The 14,987-nt window shown below is 44.8% G+C and overlaps 1 protein-coding gene across 2 annotated transcripts; it reads right to left on the bottom strand.

The window, feature by feature from the left end:
• Window positions 1-564: 564 nt before the first annotated feature.
• LOC144110061 (uncharacterized) lies at window positions 565-13,646 on the bottom strand. Of its 2 annotated transcripts, none has more exons than XM_077642870.1 (4): window positions 13,576-13,646; window positions 3,464-3,524; window positions 2,937-3,102; window positions 565-654 (listed from the first exon to the last, which is right to left on the bottom strand). In XM_077642870.1, the coding sequence occupies exons 1-4, from the start codon at window positions 13,627-13,629 to the stop codon at window positions 582-584; spliced, it is 354 nt and encodes a 117-aa protein (XP_077498996.1). In that variant the 5' UTR covers window positions 13,630-13,646; the 3' UTR covers window positions 565-581. The 2 variants fall into 2 exon arrangements, with proteins under 2 accessions (XP_077498996.1, XP_077498995.1); XM_077642869.1 differs by lacking the exon at window positions 13,576-13,646 and adding an exon at window positions 3,919-4,039.
• Window positions 13,647-14,987: the final 1,341 nt, after the last annotated feature.

Below are 14,987 nucleotides of genomic sequence, written 5' to 3'. Positions count from 1 at the left end.
TACTGTTATTTTAAAATGTTTCTTTTCTATCATGTACAGAAAATCTGTGACTGCAAATTGAGTTTAGTTGTCTGTTTTTGGCTGCCCTGTTAATTTACACACAATTTTCTTTTTGGTTTGCAGAAAATATATTTGAAATTCCTGCAATGTTCTGTTTCCTATTAGTTGTTCTGTTATTACAGTTTTTTCCCCACACAAAATACGGTTTCTGTGCAAGCACAAGGGCTCATTAAATTACAAATACGATCTTTGCGTCGTTTATACCAATGAAAGTGTGATATTACATAATTCGTTGCTCGAGGGAAGTTGCGTGTAGTAATTTAAGAATATCTAAATATGAAACGTTTGCACAACACACTGATTTTCATCAGTATAGCATTGCCTGAGAACCAAGAACCAAGCAGCTTGATATGAATGAACACTTTATTAAATCGAAAGTCACATCAGCATCAGCAGTCTTCTGTAGCTCGAAAACTATTTCTGAGCCCAACATAATAAAATGTTATACAACACAAGCAACAGAAACTAAAAATCTAAAAGTCATAGTCTTTCAAAGCCGTTACGAGTGCGGCCACTCTTGGTTACAGGCAGTGCTGCTTCCCGCCATTCTTTTGCACCTTTGTTCCTCTTGCAGGATTAATACCTGCAATAGCCCTGAAACAAAGAGCCACGAGCTATCACTAACGACCAGGCACAAAAACTTAATTTTTATAGTTGAAAGACAAAAATATATTCGTTCTACACTTGCACAACCACTCTGACAAGGGCGGATGTGTTAAAAAAATCAGGTCTCATATATGATCCTCTACGTTGTGAGGGGTAAAAGCTAAGTAAAAAAAAACACTAATATCTTACCTGTTCCCACCCAGAAATAAAACTCTAGCTTTGTGAGGCGTCACTTTGCTGCTCAAGCCTTCTTTTCAAGCTCCTCATAGCGATAAAGCAGCAAGATTCGTTTTATCAACAACCACAGATCAGCATGACTCATAGGCAGTGCTGGGCGGAAAGAGCATACGATGCTTCTACAATGTAATTGTTTACGAGGCATGTGTTGGAGTTTCCGGTCATACAGGTACCATTGGAAACAGAAGTATCTAGGATGCTACTGAAGTCATTTAAGTACCTTGGTTCTCAGTGATCACCTCATTTTACTACCACATATTAAATGACTTGAGATCGACTTTCATCTCCACAAGTGAGGTTTAGATCCAGTGGGTAATGATAAAAGTGTCGGACTCGTTCGTAGCTTATGCGCCCTAGGAACTCATAGCCACTACAGTACATGTGGCCCTATGAATGAGGAGGATTGAACGGATAAAACAAGGAGAAACGTGCTTTAATAAAACGTTAGGTCTCTTTTGCCTACCTTGCTACAACGGTTTGCCATGTCAGGACGCACCACTCTCTCATAAAAAACAGCCTGAAATCCGTACCCCGATTCCATTACCTTAAGTGTGTGTGTGTGAGATGCGACAGAAACAGAGCGGGAGAGACATTTTTTTTTCCTTCCGATTGATATTTTATATACAGGGTGATTTTTGTCACTTTTGAAGATATGATTTAAATACTTAGCTACGTCGGTGTGGTCTTCTGAGCTGACTGTACAGCAAGGCAGACATTAGGTGCCTCAAATGTATCTGTAGTTACATAATTAACTTTGACTGACTTTTCTATTTTTCATCTCAGAAGCAAGGTTGATTATGTTGCAAAATTGATGGTCGTCAACTTTGAATATGAGCTGTTTTTAAATATCCTAAATGGCAGTATCATTCCAGACATCGACCAACAAAAATACACATACGAAAGCTCGTTGAGTCAGCTTTCCACCATTGCATATTCATAGAAAAATCGCTTCTCGCACTTCTAATGCATGCAGCAAGTACAGGCACAGATTTCGGCAAGAATACGATGCGCAGTTACGGCATTGTATAGTTAGGTAAAGTGGGCCAGCCAATTGAACAAGCTTTCCTTCGATACTTGGAAATACATTGCCGAGTAACAAAATTTAAAAATAAGCCTAACCTTCGATGTTGCCAGATAAATTTTGCAATACAACCTTCTCTTTAAAGCAGAAATAGTAAAGTTTGTTAGCTAATTTAAGCTGATTAACCGTCTAATTATTCATCCTTTTGAGGTACATAATGTCCACTTTGCAGTACAATCCAGCACAATAGAAAGCACCGGCGCATTTCTCACACTTTTTAAAATAGAAGGCTGCAAAGGTTAAAAAAAAATTAACGTTTATAATACAGTTGCGTGCTTGTCACTTGCTTTGATTTTGGTGTTGTGCTTTATTATAACAAAACAAACAAAATACCTGATCTCAGACCTTCACATTTACTAGAATGCATCCTTGTCTGTATGCTCTTGCATTAGCCTCCCAGCAGAACTAATAGACAGCACACAGGCCTGATCCCAAGCTGCTGCTGTACTGTTAACTATAGAGATAAAAGGTTTCTTTATGACGTCTTGCTGTTTGACACATATTTTCAAAAATGAGACTGGATAATGAGGGCATGTTATTACGTCAGTCAATGGTAAATCAATTATTAATTTCTTGTACTACAATGTTGCTAAAACTCCCTACCTTAAAGAAAATTTTCTTCGCTGCTGCTCCTATACTACAGCACACTACCAAATATCTTTAGCGTTATTGTGTCCCAGTGCTAGTTCAATGCCAAACTGAAGAAATGCCAACTTTCACCTCTATAAGCAAATTTCATTGACAGTATGATATTCTCGATGAACGCGCACACTGTTCAAAAAGCTTTTCAGCTGAAGTGCATTTTCTTCGCCTACACTCAGTTTAGCAGCGTAGTAACCGCTTTTCTAAATAAGGTTTTGGAAGATTGGCAGACTGCAGTATGCATTTGCACAGGGCGTGCTGCGACGTCAGGCAAGTGTACAGGTGAGTGAACATTGGCTTCAGTTCTTACCTCTGTGTGAATTCCAAGCACAGGCTCGTCTCCTTCTGGTACTGGATGTTAAAAGCAAAATGGGCAAAGAACAGCAGCTTGAAGGCCTCGTCTGGCTTCGATGCATGAAGCACTGGATGGGTGTCCACGCAGATTGTGTATGAATTAGCAGTGAGAAAAGTCCATCCTGGAAAAGAGTTGGAAGGAAGCATTATTATTCGCTTTGTCCTTCTGTTTTTATTATGTCCTTCAGTTACACGTAAAGTCTCTTTATTCAGAGGGGTGGGTCCATCACCATTAGGTTTAGGAGGATAAGTGAAAAACGAGGAAGGGATAACTACGAAGATTGCATTGGCCTATATATGATAGGCACATCGAGCCAGCAATACTCATTAGGCATTTCAATCAGCGGGAAGTGTCTTTTAATAAATTGCATACATTTGTCTAATATAATAAAGATTTGCATTTCGGACAAGGTAGCACCATTTAGTGCATTTTTCAGCAATTTTTTTAAGAACTGACCCTTTAGTCAGTCATCAGTATCTTACCTTTCGCGCAGATGAAAGGACAGCTTGGCAGATCCCCCAAGTCATCGTCGCTGGCCATCTCCTTATATGAAAAATCCAATTCACATGTGCATTAGCATTAGGATCAGTCAATGGCATGTAATAAAAGAAAAATGTTACCTTAAGCCCTCAACACAGACGCCATTTCACTTAAATATGAGTTACCATTGCGTCGCACGCTAGAACACACCGCAGCAAGTCTGCTGGCTTTGAGGATAATTTTTTGTTTATGGGCAAGGTTGACATAAAACTTCCAGATTTTTCTCTTATCTCATAGAAATGTTAGAGACGTGGGTAAAACAATCACTGCACTACTGTTATAAAAGGCAGTGCTAACATGGTTATTGGGAGGAATAAATTAATGGGACACTTCACATTGTGCATTAACGTGCGACGACTGCAAGGAAATAATGCAAACTACATTTGTCAGTTTTTACCTCTGTTAGCTTGTAGAACAGCTCTTTGTCTTCTCCGAAGATTGCGAGCAGTAGTAGTGGCATGGCTTCGTATTCAACTGTCATTGACTTCCTGTTAGTTTTGGCAGCTTCTATTTCTTGGAGACAACACTTCACAGATTCTTTTTTTACTTGGCTGTGTGCGTAACGAAAAACTTGCCGTCCAACAGTCTTTAGTCGGTCATCGAAAGTCTTTGCAACATTTGAGCCTAGCAAGATGTTTACGTGGTTGGTCAGGTGCTTTGCCTGAAACAGAAATGGCCAGCTTCGCTCAATGTCTCGAAGATTTTTGGATGCATTGATAAGCTGACGTTGTGATGCATAAGTCTCTGACATGAGCTGTGCAACCATGGTCTCATCTGGAAACGCAAGCCTGAACTGCGACAGCAAGTCCTCTTTTTTCTTCTCCTGTGACTCAGCAGTCTCGTCAGATGGAAGCTTTGGTTGCCATGCCACACACTCATATGAGTCTCTCTGAATCTTCACTCGTTTGACACTCAAGTCCAGTTCATCGTCCGGTTCGAACTGATGTGGCTGCTCAGAGCTTGGCCTTCGTTTGTTGTTAACACAGTTTTCAAGTTTCCACAAGAGTGTCTCAATACCCGAGCCAATTACTGCCCCATTTAGGGTGTCCTCGAATGTCTTCGTGTAATGGCTCACAATTTCAGCTGCGATGGCCCTCAAGATCTTGCGTCCTGGTTTCCTGTTTATGGCAAGAATATGGTCACTCACAAGTCGTACCATTTCATTCAAGTCGCTCTTTACTGGACGCTTCCCTTCTTGGCAAGCCTTCATAAGCTGTGGTGGGAAAACCTCCCAAGGTGTAGAAAAGCTTGCACACTGCGTGCTTGTGGGCGATTGAATGTCGTTTGGAGAAAGTGACACTGGTGGGTTGGGCGTAGCCGCTGAGTGAAACCTTTCAAGAAGAATCCTTCTGCTGATGGGCTTTAAAAATTGCAAATCCTCTTCAACCACATACTTCAGATGTTCCAGGGACTCTACACCACATTGCTGCAGCTTCTGGATTGTCAGCACTACAATCTCCTTGTCCAGAGCTGGCAGCCAGTTGGAAATTCGTTGTTCTAACTCCATTGCAGCTATCTGAAACACAGTTCAAACTCCATCAAGTAATCCATGCTTCAAAACAAAAACAGGATAACTGCAGCGGGCAAGGTTGTACTGGATTAATGGTGTGTTGTCAAGCAAGCTGTCGAGCTCAATGCACTTGATTGGACCGTCATTACTTAAGGTGTTAAAATACTGCATTCCTGGTTCATACGATGTAATAACAGTTTTTACAAGAAAAAAATGCCGGGCATCTTTTGACACGATCAGCTGTATTTCCCCAAACTTTAGTTCGCCGTTCTGCCGTGACATTACAACTAGCATTTTGCACTCATACAACAGACCCCGAATAGTTGCTTGCTGTGAAGAGAAAATTTCCTCTTCATCAGAAACAACTTCCCGAACTTCGTTCTGAATTTCAGGACTGCAAAGGCTGATCATGAAAGTAGATGCATTGTCGAGAACGTCAGTACTGCTTCCTGTGTTCTTGTAAGCTTCGAAAAGCTGATGCCGCTGAGATAAAGTCAACGTCAAATTCTTGAAATTTTGACAATTTCTAGCACATTTCTTGAAGTAGCTGTGTTTGCTCTCGCATCGCATTGTCCACAATCTGATCAGGGGACCAAACTGCATAATAAGCATTGGATAGTGAAGAAGGTAATGGTGTTTTGGCCTCAATGGAATATTTGGGAACAGAGCTGCTCTGCTTGTCATGTAATCTTCGATGATATCTTGGAGCCTCATAGCCATTGCACTTGTAACTGCTGGCGCAGTAACTAAAAGAACAATTTCTGACAGCAACAGAACCTGCTTCCAGACCTTATTCTCTGTAGACTGAACGGAACCGATTAGGAAGAGGGGAAGAAAACGAACCATATTCCAGTTCTGAATAGCATGGCCTCCAAGTGATTTCTTTACAGGGACCTCACATGGTCTGTCATTGAGGTCGCTGTGCTTAAAAGGAAAGCCACCTATACGGTTATTGAGATCCTCTAGAGAAATCCACTCACAAACCGTGACACAATATTGTATATACAAAGAAAGGTCGAATGACACTATGCCTTCAAAAAGATCGTGTGCCAAACAAGGTGGTAGCCCTGGTGCACAAACGTCGAAATACTTCAGATCGTTGAACAAAGACCTAAACTTTACTCCCTTTTCTGCACTTAAGGAGCTATCGGCTGCTAAGGTTAGGACAGCACTGTTGTAATTGTCTGGTGTTCTCAGCTCGAATACACCTGACAATGCAAGTGGAGAAAAGAGGTCTCTTCTTTCCGCCAAACAAAACCTGCAGATGTGTGTTGCATTGCTTAAGTTTTCAACAAAGCCACCAATTCCGTGGCTTCCAAGATTGTCACCGAGGATTGCGCACACTGTGCCAATCAGACGTGTGCCCTTTGTAGTGACGACTGTGCCTGCTTCGAGCTTTTTCAGATCATCAATCAGGGGTGCAAATATTTTGTCTTGACCAAAGTATTTAAAGTAAGTCTCACTGCAAAGCAAGCAGAGCTTGATGGAGTCAGTTGAGCATCTCTTCCATGAATAAAGATTGCCAAGAATTAAATAAACTGCAAGCAGCTAGTGCTTCTTCGCAGAACCGAGTGGGTTTACGACTTCGAAAGCATCCTGGAAAAGAATTAGCTTTAACGCTTTTGGATGATCCTTGTAAAGTAAAATAGACTTGAAAACACTGCCATCGGTGAAGTCTTTCATTACTCTGTTGGTGTTTGGTAAGAGTTCATCACACTGCTTAACCACAGCTTCATTTTCTAGCATGGCATCCAGTGTTTTTAATACTGGCACGTAGTAGAATGTTGCATCCCTATTTCTTTTGTTTCGTCCCAGTAGTATTGTAACAGGCTCCACAAAGAGAAAGCGTTTCTTGAAATGCAAGTTACGGGTGTGCTTACAGCGGAACACACCACCCGGATCTCTGTGCACAGCTAAGACAAGATCTGCTTCAAATGCTTCGTCGATTATCTTGTCAACTTCTTCCCTGCACACAACATGTTTGAGCCTAGCTTTAAGAATGGAAGTCATCATCGAAACATTAGCGGTCTGAATGTCATATATAGCCTCTGCTATCAGCTGCACAGTGGATGAAGGAACGTGACGCTCTGACAGCAATCTCAGGTACAGATGAGCGAAAGCATCAGTAACTTCGTCACTGCATGTTTCCTTGCAGTCTCTGGGGGAACCGTCATGAGTACTTGCAATTGGAGCTTCTTCAAGCTTGTTGTCCCAGGAGTTCTCAGCAGACTGAATATTTCCTGTGACTGCTTGTAAAGCAATTGCACTGACCATAGTTTGAACCTGCGATTGGGGAGCTGAGTTTGTGGCCTTTACGTGGTAGCGTGAAAGGTGGGAGGAGAAAGAAGCCTTGTTCTTGTACGCTTTGCTGCAGTTCTGAAATGGGCACTTCACCTCTGTCCCTTCGGTAATGTGACATTTCAAGTGTGCCACAAGAGATTTATAATCTTTGCAGAGCTGAATGCAGGCATCCACAGAGCACACGAAGTCACATCTGTGAACAGTTATAGCACTGCGGCTTTCGCCTTCTGCACGTCGTGCTTGTCTGTGTTCACGGCATATGTGGCTATACACGCTGCCGACTTTGCGGAACGTCTTGCAACAACTTCGAAAAGGGAACTTGACGCGGAACTGGTTCACATTTTTGTGCAAAGCGATGTGCTTGTAGAAGGAAGAGAGGGACGAAGTAATGTTGCTGCATATGCTGCAGGAGTACATCGCTGAAAAAACCAGAATGGAAATAATTAAATTTTTATCCACATAACTTTAAGATTGTTAGCTATACAAGGATAGAAACTGGGAGAGTATGGGAGTATGGGAGATGTGCACTTAACCTGCGCCACTAGTTCTTGCCGCCACAGCAGGTAGTAAGCCACCTTTCTTATTTTTCGGCTTTAACGCGTCGCCTTAATTGTACATTTTTTGTCGATCGTGATGCTCATCCTTCCTGCGCTACCACAATTGTACATACGTTAGATAAAAATTGTCTTGAGCTCAGTATGATCAATCATTAATTGGGAGACGCCTCGCATGCTGACTTTCAACCAATTAGTATAGCAGCACCGTAGATACTAATTTGTACTGTGAACAGCATGCATTTGAATACATAAGCTTGAACACACCTGTCCTGAACATGGTAGAAGTCGTTTTCTTTTTTTATACTGAAACCCAAACAGTGCCTTACATAGGAGCTGCTATTTAGGCTTGTTCTCTGATATATGCATCCGTCACGCAAAGTAAATGGATGATCAGTGTTAGCTAGTCCACGTTGTACTTCTATCGTCGCATTTGCTTTGAATACCGCGGCCATGCACTAGTGCGTGATGATTGCGGTTTTATTTTGGCTTAGTTACAGGCTCTCTTGACTGAGCTGCAGCGTGATTGCGGATGCCTTAAGTTAGTATCTACTACTTTACAAAGGCCGCGAGCCTTCCGCTCAGGTTGTGAATGCATTTCTGCCAGTTTTTTAGCGCGAAAGCACCAATCCGGAGGTTCCTACCCCAAGAAAATTCTGCTCTTGCTTACTTGTGAAGCAGCTGCATAGCAGCAGCTGCATAGGAACACTATAACAGTTAGCCAAGCATAGTGATGACACTGTGCCTATACATGATAGCCATAACCAGGGTCAACCATGACCCGAACATGACTTAACTTGGACTTTGGTGCCCGGGCCACCGCCAAATTTCAGCATGGTTCACCCAAAAATTGACCTCAGCCAAACTGGACCAAAACTGATAAGTAATCAGTTTTATTCAATACAAGTATATTTAGTCCTCTGCAATGTCCAGTTCAAGTACTGTTAATTTGACTACATTAGGAGAATTTTGGTTATTTAAGTCACTAATTACTATTCACTAATTAGCGATCACTAGTCAGGTACTACTAATTGTTAAATTATTATGTCAAGTTCAAGTACTGTTGATTTGGTTGCTTTTCTCGTAATTTAATTCCCTAATTGCTTTTGACTAATGAAGGGTCACTTATCAGAGGTCACCATTTCTCCTTTACTACCTCCAGGTCAAATACCGTTCGTCTGATTACATTCGCAGCATTTATAGCCATTTTATTCACTAATTGTTTATCGCTAATTAATGGTCGGTAATTAAGGGCACAGGGTAAGGTAAAATTAGAAAAAAATCGTTTTTTTTTCTCTTGGAATTTTAGAAGTTCAACTCTTTCTACACATGTTCCATGATCGCAGTTTCCTCAGAAAGCCATATTTACGGCTGAAAAACGCTTTTTCCGAAACCAAGTAGTGAGCGGCCACGCCCCCTTTCAGGATTAACGTCAATTTTTTCAACCAAAAAGTCCACCACCTGATTTCAAAACTTGCCTAAAATCAGCTACATATAAAAAATTGTCTGGCAACTATTGTACAGCTCCTCTTTTTAGCCAAGACAATCCTGAGACGCTTTGCACGTTTTTTCCACGTTTCTGCAACCTTCATGCAGCTGCGTCCGAGTGCTATCCCTTTCGATCAGTATTGTAAATTGTGCCGGTGTTGGTTGCTGCTGATAAGTGGAGATGCCCACGGCAAAGAAGGCCTTCGTCAGGCGTGAATTTCACGGCAACCGCCACGCTCATCGTGAAAAAGCAAAAGGATGTCCACGACCGAATGAGATCCCGAACGCCGAACGCGCCAGCTCCTCGACATCGAAGCTTTCAAGATTTTCTCTGTGCTTCCAGGAAGAGGATGTGCTACAGAGCAGCAGCCAATATGCCTTAATGGACATGGACGGCATTTGTGGCGCAATTGCACAGATTTGTGTGTGCAGAGAGTGCGGTGGAAGTGTTGAGCTCATCGAAATTGTGACAAAACGGGTAGGTGTTGCAAGCGTTTACAGTTTGAACTGTGAAGTGTGTAGTGCCGCACAACGATTTGAGACGTCGAAGAAAACTACTTCTGGCCTCTATGAAGCCAACCTCAGGTTAGTGTATGCCTTGATGTCCATTGGTAAGGGAATGGCTGCAGGAAATATACTCTGTGCTATGCTAAACCTTCCTAAGCCGCCGACAAAGTTTGCGAAATACAATCAAGAGCTTCTAGGTCACATCGAAGCTGCTGCTCAGGAGTCGATGAAAAGGGCAGCTGACGAAGCTGTGCAGCTGAATGAGGGGGATAAAGACATCGCAGTTGCTCTTGATGGAAGCTGGCAGAAGCGAGGCCATACTTCCAATAACGGCATAGTCTCTGCGACCAGTGTAGACTCTGGGAAAGTGCTGGATGTTGAGGTTTTGTCTAAACGTTGTCCAAAGTGCAGCATCAAGGGTACAAACAGTGACCCCCTTCATAGAGAGGTGTGCCAAAGCAACTACCAAGGCACCAGCGGTGGAATGGAAGTCGCAGGAGCACTGAAAATTTTCGGCAGGAGTGAGGAGCTTCACGGCGTTCGATACGTCAAATACCTTGGGGATGGTGACAGCAAGGCTTTTATGGCTGTGAAGGCACAAATGCCATATGGTGATTCCGTTGAAATATCCAAGGATGAGTGCATAGGGCACGTGCAAAAAAGGATGTGCACAAGGTTACGAAGGCTAAAAAAAGGAAACAAAGCAGGAAACTCTCTGATGGAAAGAGCCTCTCGGGCCGAGGCCGACTGACTGATGCAGTAATAGACAAGCTCCAGACGTACTATGGTTTGGCCATCAGAAGAAATGTAGGAAACCTGGATGAAATGCGAAAGGCCGTCTGGGCAACCTTCTTCCACTTATCGGCCACAGACGATGACCCATGCCATGGACTTTGCCCAAAGGGACCTGATACGTGGTGTGCCTTCAACAGAAGTCAGTCAGAGGGCAAGCCATTTTTCCACAAGGAGAGTTTGCCTGCATCTGTCTTGGAGGCTATCAAACCCATTTATAGGGAGCTATCGAAGGCTGAGCTCCTAGAGAAGTGCCTGCATGGGCGAACTCAAAATGCAAATGAGTCGTTCAACCATGTTGTTTGGGAACGCTCGCCAAAGAATATGTTTGTTAGGCTTCGGACCCTACGGATGGTAACACTGGATGCTGTTCTTTCATTTAATGATGGTAGCATCGCACGGGCCAACGTTTTGAAGGCGTGTGGATTGAACCCAGGGAGCAACACCATCAAGTGGCTGAGGGAAGCTGACCATAAGCGCATGTACTTTGCGGACCGAGCAACACGACAGCTTACAAAAGAGGCCCGACAGTCAAAACGACAAGCCGAAAAGCGAAAAAATGACGGCGACGGTGACTACGAAGCAGGGGGCTAATAAACCAATTACTATGGAGGCGTTTCTGCGAATAAAAAATGGTTTTTCACATCTTTTTTCTCTTTACGCTCTATTATCTCAAAACAGTGTTTTTTCTTACAAAGGTATCATTATTTCCAATGCCTTTCAAAACAGACGGCTGATTTTTTTTTGCAATCATCTACATAAGTGTTGCCAACTACTGAACTAGAATTAAGCAATTTCACTGAGCAGTTATTCTGTTATGAATTTTGAAATGCGCAAAGAAAGGCCAGATTTGTGTACTACCGGAAAAAATTTTATTAAAAATCGAATTTTCAACACATTTCAAATATTCTAGTTCAGTAAAAAGAGCACAAAATTTGGCAAACAATGATATATGTATTATTAGGCTACTGTTATTAGTTAGTGAGAAACATGTACCTCAACATGGCCTAAAATGCATGGGAAGTATAGGGCTTACCCTGTGCCCTTAAGTGTCAGTATTTAGTCCTTTACTACCTCGAGTTCAGATAGTGTTCATTTCATTGTAATTTAAGCATGCTGTCAAGCATCTACGCCGTTTGCAATTCTGCGCCAGCCTCCGAAGAGAACTGACACGTGCGGGTGACCGACGACCCGTTCCCCGCATAGCATGCATCTCACCGTCCAGAACTGTCCGTAATACGTGATATAGTCCCATATGGTAGTCTCATTAGCCGACAAACAGATCAAACAGCATATTCAACATTAAAATTTTCAGATTATATTTCACAGCCATAGCAAAAGCCGTGTGGAATCTATTTGACGCTTATGCCGATACAGCGGCGGCGACCAGGCCGCCGAGGCTACTGAGGCGAAGACATGCTCCACCGCAATACACGGGGGAGCGCAGGCCGCCATAGCAACCGCAAAGCTGGAAACGAACGATCCACCTCCGGGTCGACGTTGCTTGTCGACAGCTAGGCAAGGGCCAAGACCGCAGCTTTGTTTACTCGAGAAAGTTCGCGTACGCATGCAGAGTCTGAACACTCGTGAGTTCAAAGATACCGTGAGCCGAACGGCCTCCGCTCAGCCGTAGCTCCGCGTGAGCAAGATGCGATGCCGCTGCATTCGAAACGACAAGCTGACGCAGGGCTGGAATCTCGCGAGACTGGTTCGGCTCGCGCGAGTGCCCGGTGCGCCGGCCGAATGACGACAGTCGGCGCGGCGGCCAATGCCGCGAGTCGAAGCTCAAGCGAGAACCCGAGCCCTGGCAGATCTCAAATTTAACGCACACACCACGTTAAAACACGCTGCAAAGATTTCAGATAGCCTTTAGAGGCAATCGTGAATGCGATGAAAATTAAGGGCTGCGTGGTTGCGGTAGCGAGGCCGCGGCACGATTTAGAAGCTAGCACAATGAAATATGGAATAGACACACGACGCTTGCCGCTACGGCGGCGTCCACGGCGTGTTACGTTTCGCCTACGACGCGCGGTATAGCCGGCGCGGATGCAACGGACGCCGGGGCTTCGTTCAAAGTGGCGGTCATTTTGGGCCCGTGCAGTGCTGCCGTAACGCCTCCCGCCAAGCGCGTCCAGGCAGGTTTCAATGCCACGTGTCGTCGTGTGTGCGTGTGTGTGTGTGTGCATGTTGGTGCCCACGCTTGTCAAAGCGCGGCAGCCGGGGAGAGTAGCTTCCCAACTGGGAGGCGAGGAGGTCTGACCGGCGCCGGCCCGGCGGACGCGTCACTTCACGTCTCAACATGTCCGTGCGTCGCCGTCTAGTGCGACTCATCCCGAGCCGTTCCTTCTTGCCCTCGACTCCGTGGGTATAAAAGCAGCTGCCCCGGACGCCCAAGAGAGACTTCGATTTCTTCCTTCGAGTAACGTGGTCGCCCTGACCGGCTGCTCTTTTGCGATGCAAGAATAAACAAGTTGTTCTGTTGCCAGTCGACTCATCCTTTGCCGGGACCTTCGGATGTTTCCAGCTGTGCCCCAGGCCGCCAGGCCAACGCTACCCTTGGGGCTTGCAACCCATTTGCAACAGGCGGCAAGTGATACGCGCGTGAGCGCTCGTCCTGTTCGTTTTAACTTTTAACTGCGTGTCAAAGCTGCACCTTCACCATGAACAGTTTACGGAGCGTAGGCAGCTTGAAACCGCAAGGCGGAGGATGAAAGTTACGCAGGGCTAGGGCTTTCCCGCTATTTAGTGAGATGCGAGCTATGTGCCCATGCCTTAATATTTCGCTACAGTAATCCACCTCCATCGCACGCAACATCTACAATATAGATTAGAGATTTCCACCGGTGACACAAAGCAAATCACACTGTCTGTATCAAGTGGCAGAGATTGTTTGTTCACTCACCTTTCCAAATGAAACGAATAAATCGATGCACGAAGACACCAAACCCCTCTTCATGCGGAAGTCATCTTGCGAAGTGCAGCTCCGCATCAAAAGCAACCACATAGTACTAGTTGTGCGAAAAATTTTATTTTACTAAACTCTATGCTTTAAAAAATAAACGGATGTTTTTAAGGTTTTCAAGTGCATTATTCGTAGCTTACTTCTTAATATAGACGCAAGTGACTAGACCACGGTGGTCAAAAACAGCAAATGTCTGTTTTTTTGCTTGATCACCTTTCTGTTTTTTCCAGTAACAGATTTTTCCGTGCGGCAACAGTAAATTTCTGCAAAAACGCCTGTAATTTTACCCCCTTTTTTTTTACAGCGTGCATGGTAATCATCTCGGACTCGCAGACGGCGTGCCGGAATTTTTTTGCGAGGCAGAATTGGCAAGACTGCTCACCGCGTCCTAGCCGAACTGGCCCAGGCTAAGAAATAAATGATGGCCTAATGAATATAAAATAAAATGATAAAAATAAAATGATAGGCCAGCGTACACGTAGCAAAAGCGCGGTGACATCTGGTTCCGAAGAGTTAATATATGAAAGGCGCGCATTCACTACATGCGCCTTTATTCAAGGTTAAACCTTGCGCCGTCGTGGCGGAGTGGCAACGTCTCCGTCTCAAACTCCAAAGGCCCTGGCTCGATTCCCAGCCTCGACACAGGGCTTTTTCTATGCAGTGAGTGTGCGGGGGAGTTAACCACGTGGTCGGTCAGGTGGTTCGGAGCAGCTGCCGGCGGCGCGGCGCCCTGGCTGGTGACGTGTTCGTCACGCTGTTGGTCACGTGACCAGTCACGTGGTTGGTCTCATGGCGCGGTATCCAGAGGACGTGCAGACCGGCGACGCGCGCGCGGCGGCGGCTGCTCTGGCACACCAGCTGTGCGCCGTGTGACGTCACTGCTCCTTGCGCATGAGCAGCACGGCTTTCCGGAGCCACGCGAAACTGCGCAATCTGGGCCAGTGTAACCTACGCTACAAAAACATTGGATCATGTGAGCACCGAGGCAGGCCTACCTGGCTGGGAACCACGCAGCGGACGCCATTGCTCGAGGACATTGTAACCGTGGGACTGCTGATGCGTTCGGACTCCACACAGTTACGCAGACGCACGGCAACATACTGGAGCACCTTAGGCGACTAATGAGGATCTAATCGCCCCCCCCCCCCCCCCCCCCATAGCCATCTTATTAAAGAGCAGAATGTAAGTTGGAGACAGCTGCAAACAGACGAATACCTATGCGCATTTGTTGTAAACAAAGTAAACCCCACTACATACAGGACTGCATGCCCGTGGTGCGGAGGGACAGCCATACCGTATACCACACCACATGGGGATGCAAGCACAACCCTGCAGTCCCAGTCACACACAAT

The sequence above is a fragment of the Amblyomma americanum genome, chromosome 11 (assembly GCF_052857255.1).
Source record: "Amblyomma americanum isolate KBUSLIRL-KWMA chromosome 11, ASM5285725v1, whole genome shotgun sequence".
Taxonomy (NCBI): domain Eukaryota; kingdom Metazoa; phylum Arthropoda; class Arachnida; order Ixodida; family Ixodidae; genus Amblyomma; species Amblyomma americanum.
Note: the sequence above shows the minus strand (reverse complement) of the source record. Positions and strands in the feature narration are given on the sequence as shown.

What these genes read in the sequence shown, in the direction of transcription:
- LOC144110061 (XM_077642869.1), bottom strand. Translation starts at nt 4,002, where the DNA reads ATGACAGTTGAATACGAAGCCATGCCACTACTACTGCTCGCAATCTTC. An exon ending in TCCTTTCATCTGCGCGAAAG is followed by an intron (nt 3,103 to 3,463) that starts GTAAGATACTGA and finishes ACTCTTTTCCAG; the next exon opens with GATGGACTTTTCTCACTGCT. An exon ending in TGCTTGGAATTCACACAGAG is followed by an intron (nt 655 to 2,936) that starts GTAAGAACTGAA and finishes TCTTTGTTTCAG; the next exon opens with GGCTATTGCAGGTATTAATC.